Source organism: Mesitornis unicolor, unplaced genomic scaffold (genome assembly GCF_000695765.1).
Source record: "Mesitornis unicolor isolate BGI_N332 unplaced genomic scaffold, ASM69576v1 scaffold7356, whole genome shotgun sequence".
Taxonomy (NCBI): Eukaryota; Metazoa; Chordata; class Aves; order Mesitornithiformes; family Mesitornithidae; genus Mesitornis; species Mesitornis unicolor.
Window position 1 is genome coordinate 1 of NW_010192908.1, and position 8281 is coordinate 8281.

The 8281-nt window shown below is 53.3% G+C and overlaps 1 protein-coding gene across 1 annotated transcript; it reads right to left on the minus strand.

The window, feature by feature from the left end:
• Positions 1-65: 65 nt before the first annotated feature.
• Positions 66-8276, minus strand: AHNAK (AHNAK nucleoprotein; the record flags this gene model as incomplete). The annotated part of the gene is made up of 3 exons (XM_010187276.1): positions 66-3605; positions 3662-8152; positions 8213-8276. Coding segments are annotated over 3 exons (8095 nt in total), but the record flags the coding sequence as incomplete, so codon positions are not given.
• Between the last annotated feature and the right edge of the window lie 5 nt (positions 8277-8281).

Sequence of the window (8281 nt, forward strand, 5' to 3'; positions counted from 1 at the left end):
GTCCGCTGCCGCCGTTTGCAATTTGGGCCCTTTCCATTCGGCGTCGGGGCCTTCCAACCCCACACCGCCCCCCGAGGCCTTGAGGCCTCCTTCGAGACCGACGCCTCCATCCACGCCGGGACCGGAGATGTTAAACTGGGGCAGTTTGAGGGACGGGAGCTTGATGGTGCCACCCAAAATCTCAAATTCAGGGGCGTCCGTCGATGCTTTGGGGGATTTAACGCCGAGATCTCCTTTCAACTTTGGTCCTTTCAGGTCGACGTCCAAATCCGGGGCAGAAACGTCCACCGAGGGCCCTCTGATGTCGACGCCGGGGAGGCCGAGGTTGAGATTTGCACCCGGGGCCTTCACATCCACCTCCATTTTTGGGACGGAGCAGTCGACGCCTCCTTTCACGCTCAAATCGGGCCCCTCCAGAGCGGGGGATTTAAATTTCGGCAACTTCAGCTTCCCCCCCACGTCAACGCCCGGCGCCTCCACGCTGAGGCTTGGCCCTTCCACGGAGCACGAACCCCCCAGATCTCCCTTTAGTTTTGGTCCTTTCAGGTTTCCATCAAAATCGGGGCCGGAAATTTGGGGCCCTTTGAAGTTGACGCCCCCCAGGCTTCCCCCCACGGCCGGGGCCGAAACATCCATGTTCACATCCGGCATCTCCAGACCCATTTTGGGCAACTTCACTTTCCCTTCCAGTTCTGCGCCGGCAACGCCGACCTCGCCTTTCACTTTTGGTCCTTTTGCGCCAAATTCGACGTCCGGCACCGGGACGGAGGGAACGGCGACGTCGATGGCGGGGCCTTTCAGGTCGCCCTCCATTTTGAAGCCCCCCACGCCCCCCTGCCCACCGGAAAGGTTCAGTTTTGGTTTCTTCAGGCTCACGTCAGCAGCTCCCACGTCCACGTTGAGACCCGGGCCTTTGCCTTCCAAATCGGGCGCTTTAAGCTCCCCTTCGATTTTTGGGGCCGTCACGGAAGCGTCGCCTCTAAACCGATGCGATTTCAGGTCAAATTCGACATCCGGGAAGGAGATTTTCGCAAACATGGGTTTCTTCCCTTTGGGGGACTTCACCGCGGCGTCACCTTTGATGGTCACATCCGGACCGGCCACGTTCACGTCCAGCTCGGGAGATTTCAGGTTCGCCTCGAGGTCCCCACCGCCCACGTTCACGTCGAAGCCGCCTTTCTTCCCCTTCACTTTGGGGCCGCTCATGTGAATTTTCGGCATCTTGAACTTGCTCTTCTTCCCCTTCCCGGCCACGCCGACGTCGGGCGACTCCACGTTCAGCTCCGCCTCGGGCAAATCCACTTCCACCCCCGGGGCTTTGATTTCCGCCTTCGGGCTTTTCATCCCAAACCCAAACTTCGGCTTCTTAAATTTGGGGACTTTGACGTTCGCCTCCGGGCCTTCGATGTTCAGGTCGGGGCATTCGATGTCGACCTCGGGGCCTTTGACTCCAAATTCGGGGCCTTTGACTCCAAATTCAGGGCCTTTGATGTCGACTTCAGGACCTTTGAAGCCGCCTTCCATCTTCGGGGTTGAGATGTCGAACCCTCCCTTCGTTTTGTGGCCTTTCAAGTTCAAGTCTATCTCGGGCATCGAGATTTTGGGGACGTTCACGTGCATTTCTGGCATCTTCAGTTTAGGACCTTTCAGTTTTCCCTCTGGGCCTTCAACGCTCACCTCGGGGACGCCGATATCAACCTTGGGGCCCGAGAGCTCCACCTCTGCCTTTGGGAGGTTCACGTCCACGTCGGGACCTTCCCCCTTAAACCCAAATTTGGGCATCTTCATTTTGGGCAGCTTCACTTTTCCCTCCAGCCCATCGACGTCAACATCTGGGCCCTCGATGTCTACTCTGGGGCCTTTCATGTCAAATTCGGGGCCTTTCAGACCCGCCTCGAGCTTCGGGCCCTGAAGGTCAGCGTCACCCTTCAGCCTCGGGCCCTTCAGGTTGAGGTCGATGTCAGGCATGGAGATTTGGGGCGTCTTGACGTGCATTTCGGGCATCTTGAATTTGGGACCTTTCAGTTTCCCTTCCGGCCCCTCGATGGTCACGTCGGGAGCGTCAATGTCTATTTTGGGGGCCTTCAGGTCACCTTCGAGCCTGGGCCCAGAAACATCAACGTCTCCTTTGAGCTGAGGGCCCTTGATGTTGAAGTCGACGTCAGGGAGGGAGATTTTGGGAGCCTTCACGTGCATTTCGGGCATGGCAAATTTGGGACCTTTGACTTTCCCTTCCACGTTCAGCTCAGGAGCCTCCACGTCGATGCCGGGGCCCGAAATCTCGATGTCCCCCTTCGGGAGGTTCACGTCCACATCCGCCCCCTCCGTTTTAAAGCCTGGCATGGAAAATTTGGGCATTTTGAATTTTGGAAGTTTAAATTTACCCTCGGGACCATCAATATCGACATCTGGGGCGTTTATGTCTAATTTCGGAGAACCGATGTTGACCTCTGGACCTTTCAGCTCACATTCGGCTCCTGGCACATGCACGTCCACTCCTCCCTTCACTTTGGGGCCTTTCAGGTTCAGGTCGATGTCAGGCATGGAGATTTTGGGGGCCTTGATGTGCATCTCGGGCATCTTAAATTTGGGGCCCTTCACCTTCCCCTCTGGGCCTTCAATGTCCAACTCTGGGCCCTCAATGTCCAGTTTGGGACCGGAAACATCGATATCTCCTTTGGGCAGGTTCACGTCCACCTCTGGGCCTTCTGCTTTCACCCCCGGCATCCCAAATTTGGGCATCTTGAACTTGGGCAGCTTGAATTTTCCCTCTGGGCCATGAATGTCAACATCTGGTGCCTCAATGTCAACTTTGGGGCCTTTGATGTCCACATCAGGACATTTCAAGTCACCTTCCAGCTTAGGGACAGACACATCCACATCTCCCTTCAGTTTGGGGCCTTTCAGGTTGAAGTCAACATCAGGCATGGAGATTTTGGGGGCCTTGATGTGCATCTCGGGCATCTTGAATTTAGGACCTTTCACCTTCCCCTCTGGGCCTTCAGTGTCCAACTCTGGACCCTCAATGTCCACTTTGGGACCAGACACATCCAAATTTCCTGTGGGCAGGTTCACGTCCACCTCTGGGCCTTCTGCTTTGAAGCCAGGAACCCCAAATTTGGGCATCTTGAACTTGGGCATTTTGAATTTCCCCTCTGGGCCGTGAATGTCCACATCTGGGACATCAATGTCAACTTTGGGGCCCTTGATGTCCACATCGGGACACTTCAGGTCACCTTCCAGCTTGGGAACAGACACATCCACGTCTCCTTTCAACTTAGGGCCTTTCAGATTGAAGTCAACATCGGGCATGGAGATTTTGGGGGCCTTGATGTGCATCTCAGGCATCTTAAATTTGGGGCCCTTCAACTTCCCTTCAGGACCCTCCAGCTCAACATCAGGAAGGTCAACATTGACTTTGGGACCTTTAATATCAATCTCTGGACCTTTCAAGTCACCTTCCAGCTTGGGAACAGACACATCCACATCTCCCTTCACTTTGGGGCCTTTCAGGTTCAGGTCGATGTCAGGCATGGAGATTTTGGGTGTCTTGAAGTGCATCTCAGGCATCTTGAACTTGGGACCCTTCACCTTCCCCTCTGGGCCTTCCAGCTCAACATCAGGAAGGCCAACTCAGGAAGGTCAACATCCAGTTTAGGGCCTTTGATATCAATTTCAGGGCCTTTCAAATCACTCTCAAGTTTTGGAACGGAAACATCCACGTCCCCCTTCACTTTGGGACCTTTCAGGTTGAGGTCGAAGTCTGGCATCGAGATTTTGGGTGTCTTGAAATGCATCTCGGGCATCTTAAATTTGGGACCCTTCACCTTTCCTTCTGGGCCCTCGATTTGAAGATCTGGGGCGCTAACATCCAACTCGGGACCTTTCACATCAACTTTTGGCCCTTTCAGGTCACCTTCCACACACGGCACGGCCACGTTCACGTCCACATCCCCCTTCACTTTCGGGCCTTTCAGGTTCAAATCAAAATCCGGCATTGAAATTTTCGGAGCCTTAAAATGCATCTCGGGCATCTTGAACTTGGGGCCCTTCAGCTTCCCCTCTGGACCTTCCAGCTCAACATCACGAAGGTCAACATCAAGTTTGGGGCCTTTGATATCAATTTCAGGGCCCTTGAGGTCACCTTCCAGCTTGGGAACGGACACATCCACATCTCCCTTCACTTTAGGGCCTTTCAGGTTCAAATCGATGTCGGGCATGGAGATTTTGGGTGTCTTGATGTGCATCTCGGGCATCTTGAATTTGGGGCCCTTCAGCTTCCCTTCTGGGCCTTCAATGTCCAACTCTGGACCCTCAATGTCCACTTTGGGACCAGAAACATCCAAATTTCCTGTGGGCAGGTTCACATCAACATCTGGGCCTTCTGCCTTTACCCCCGGCATCCCAAATTTGGGCATCTTGAACTTGGGCATTTTGAATTTCCCCTCTGGGCCATGAATGTCCACATCAGGAACATCAATGTCAACCTTGGGGCCTTTGATGTCAACTTCAGGACACTTCAGGTCACCCTCGATCTTGGGACCAGACACATCTACATCTCCCTTCAGTTTGGGGCCCTTCAGGTTGAAGTCAACGTCGGGCATGGAGATTTTGGGCGCCTTGATGTGCATCTCAGGCATCTTGAACTTGGGGCCTTTCCACTTCCCGTCCGGCCCTTCCACCGCCAGCTCAGGTGTGTCGATGTCGACCTTGGGTCCTTTCAGCTCCACGTCTGGGACGCTCAGGTCCCCTTCCAGTTTTGGCACTGAGAGGTCTACGTCCACACCTCCTTTGGCCTTGGGGCCTTTCAAATTCAAATCAAAGTCCGGCATGGAAATATTGGGAGCTTTGATGTTCATTTCGGGCATCTTGAACTTGGGGGCTTTCAGTTTCCCTTTGGGGCCTTCGATGTCCAGGTCAGGAACCTCCACGTCCACTTCCGGTCCTTTCACGTTCAGATCCGGGCCCTTCAGATCCACCTGGGGAAGGGCGACGTCCACGTCCCCCTTCACTTTGGGGCCTTTCAGGTTGAGGTCGATGTCGGGCATGGAGATTTTGGGGGCCTTGATGTTCATTTCCGGCATCTTGAAATGGGGACCCTTCAGCTTCCCCTCCGGGCCTTCAATGTCCAAGCTGGGACCTTCGATGTCCAATTTGGGACCCGAAACATCCAGCTCTCCTTTCGGGAGGTTCACGTCCACCTCCGGGCCCTCAGCTTTGAAGCCAGGAACCCCAAATTTGGGCATTTTGAACTTGGGCATTTTGAGTTTCCCCTCCGGGCCGTGAATGTCCACGTCGGGCGCCTCAACGTTGACTTTGGGGCCTTTGATGTCCACATCGGGGCCTTTCAGCTCCCCCTCCAATTTGGGGCTGGACAGATCCAACTCCCCTTTCATTTTATGCCCCTTCAGGTTGAGCTCCACGTCTGGCATCGAAACTTTGGGTGAAGAAATGCTCAGAAAGGGCATTTTAAATTTCGACCCTTTCGATTTGGCCTGGATGTCCACATCCGGAGCCTGAACATCGACTTTTGGACCAGATACCTCGATGTCAGGTTTTTTAAGCTTCACATCCACATCAGGGCTTTGCATTTTAGGGCCAGAAAAGCCAAATCTGGGCAGCTTAAACCTGGATTTTTTAGCTTTTCCCTCTAGGTCAAGCTTTGGGCCCTCGAGCTCTAATTCAGGGCCTTTGATGTCCACCTTGGGACCTTTCAGCTCGCTCTCGATTTTGGGAAGAGAGTCATCAACGTCACCTTTCAGTTTGGGGCCTTTCAAATTCAAGTCAATGTCGGGCATGGAGATTTTGGGCACGTTGAATTGCACGTCGGGCGCCTTAAATTTAGGGCCCTTCAGTTTTCCCTCGGGGCCTTCGATGTCCAGGTCAGGAACGGCAACATCAACTTTTGGACCTGAAATATCAACGTGGGCCTCGGGGACATTCACGTCAATGTCTGGGCCTTCTCCTTTCAACCCAGAAAACCCAAATTTGGGCATTTTGAACTTGGGCATTTTAACTTTACCTTCTGGGCCGTGGATGTCCACTTCGGGTGCTTCAATGTCAACCTTGGGGGCTTTTATGTCAATATCTGGACCCTTCAGGTCACCTTCCAGCTTGGGAATGGACACATCCACGTCCCCCTTCAGTTTGGGGCTCTTCAGATTGAATTCAACGTCAGGCATGGAGATTTTGGGTGCCTTGATGTGCATCTCGGGCATCTTGAACTTGGGGCCTTTCACCTTCCCCTCTGGGCCTTCAATGTCCAACTCTGGGCCTTCAATGTCCACTTTAGGACCAGAAACATCCAAGTTTCCTTTTGGGAGGTTCACGTCCACCTCTGGGCCTTCTGCTTTCACCCCCGGCATCCCAAATTTGGGCATCTTGAACTTGGGCATTTTGAATTTTCCCTCTGGGCCATGAATGTCAACATCAGGAGCCTCAATGTCGACTTTGGGGCCCTTGATGTCAACCTCAGGACCCTTCAGGTCACCTTCCAGCTTGGGAATGGACACGTCCAGATCCCCTTTCAACTTGGGGCTCTTCAGATGAAATTCAACATCGGGCATGGAGATTTTCGGTGTCTTGAAGTGCATCTCGGGCATCTTGAACTTGGGACCTTTCAACTTCCCCTCTGGGCCTTCCAGCTCAACATCAGGAAGGTCAACATCGACTTTGGGGCCTTTTATATCAATGTCAGGGCCCCTCAGGTCACCTTCCAGCTTGGGGACAGAGACATCAACATCTCCCTTCACTTTGGGGCCTTTCAGGTTCAGGTCGAAGTCTGGCATGGAGATTTTGGGTGTTTTGAAGTGCATTTCAGGCATCTTGAACTTGGGACCCTTCAACTTCCCCTCTGGGCCTTCCAGCTCAACGTCAGGAAGGTCAACATCAACTTTGGGACCTTTGATATCAATTTCAGGGCCCCTCAGGTCACCTTCCAGCTTGGGGACGGACACATCCACATCTCCCTTCACTTTGGGGCCCTTCAGATTAAAGTCAACATCGGGCATGGAGATTTTGGGTGCTTTGATGTTCATGGAAGGCATCTTGAACTTGGGGCCCCTCAGCTTCCCTTCAGGACCCTCCAGCTCAACATCAGGAAGGTCAACATCAAGTTTGGGGCCTTTGATATCAATTTCAGGGCCCTTCAGGTCACCTTCCAGCTTGGGAACGGACACATCCACATCTCCCTTAACCTTGGGGCCTTTCAGGTTCAGGTCGATGTCGGGCATGGAGATTTTGGGTGTTTTGATGTGCATCTCGGGCATCTTGAACTTGGGGCCTTTCACCTTCCCCTCTGGGCCTTCCAGCTCAACGTCAGGAAGGTCAACATCAACTTTGGGACCTTTGATATCAATTTCAGGGCCCCTCAGGTCACCTTCCAGCTTGGGAACGGACACATCCACATCTCCCTTAACCTTGGGGCCTTTCAGGTTCAGGTCGATGTCGGGCATGGAGATTTTGGGTGTTTTGATGTGCATCTCGGGCATCTTGAACTTGGGGCCTTTCCCCTTCCCCTCTGGGCCTTCAATGTCCAACTCTGGACCAGACACCTCGATATCCCCTTTCGGGAGGTTCACGTCCACCTCTGGGCCTTCTGCTTTGAAGCCAGGAACCCCAAATTTGGGCATCTTGAACTTGGGCATTTTGAATTTTCCCTCTGGGCCATGAATGTCAACATCAGGAGCCTCAATGTCGACTTTGGGGCCCTTGATGTCAACCTCAGGACCCTTCAGGTCACCTTCCAGCTTGGGAATGGACACGTCCAGATCCCCTTTCAACTTGGGGCTCTTCAGATGAAATTCAACATCGGGCATGGAGATTTTCGGTGTCTTGAAGTGCATCTCGGGCATCTTGAACTTGGGACCTTTCAACTTCCCCTCTGGGCCTTCCAGCTCAACATCAGGAAGGTCAACATCGACTTTGGGGCCTTTTATATCAATGTCAGGGCCCCTCAGGTCACCTTCCAGCTTGGGGACAGAGACATCAACATCTCCCTTCACTTTGGGGCCTTTCAGGTTCAGGTCGAAGTCTGGCATGGAGATTTTGGGTGTTTTGAAGTGCATTTCAGGCATCTTGAACTTGGGACCCTTCAACTTCCCCTCTGGGCCTTCCAGCTCAACGTCAGGAAGGTCAACATCAACTTTGGGACCTTTGATATCAATTTCAGGGCCCCTCTTTGCTTCAGGACCTTCAATGTCCAACTCTGGACCAGAGATATCAATATCTCCTTTGGGCAGGTTCACATCAACCTCTGGGCCTTCTGCTTTGAAGCCAGGAA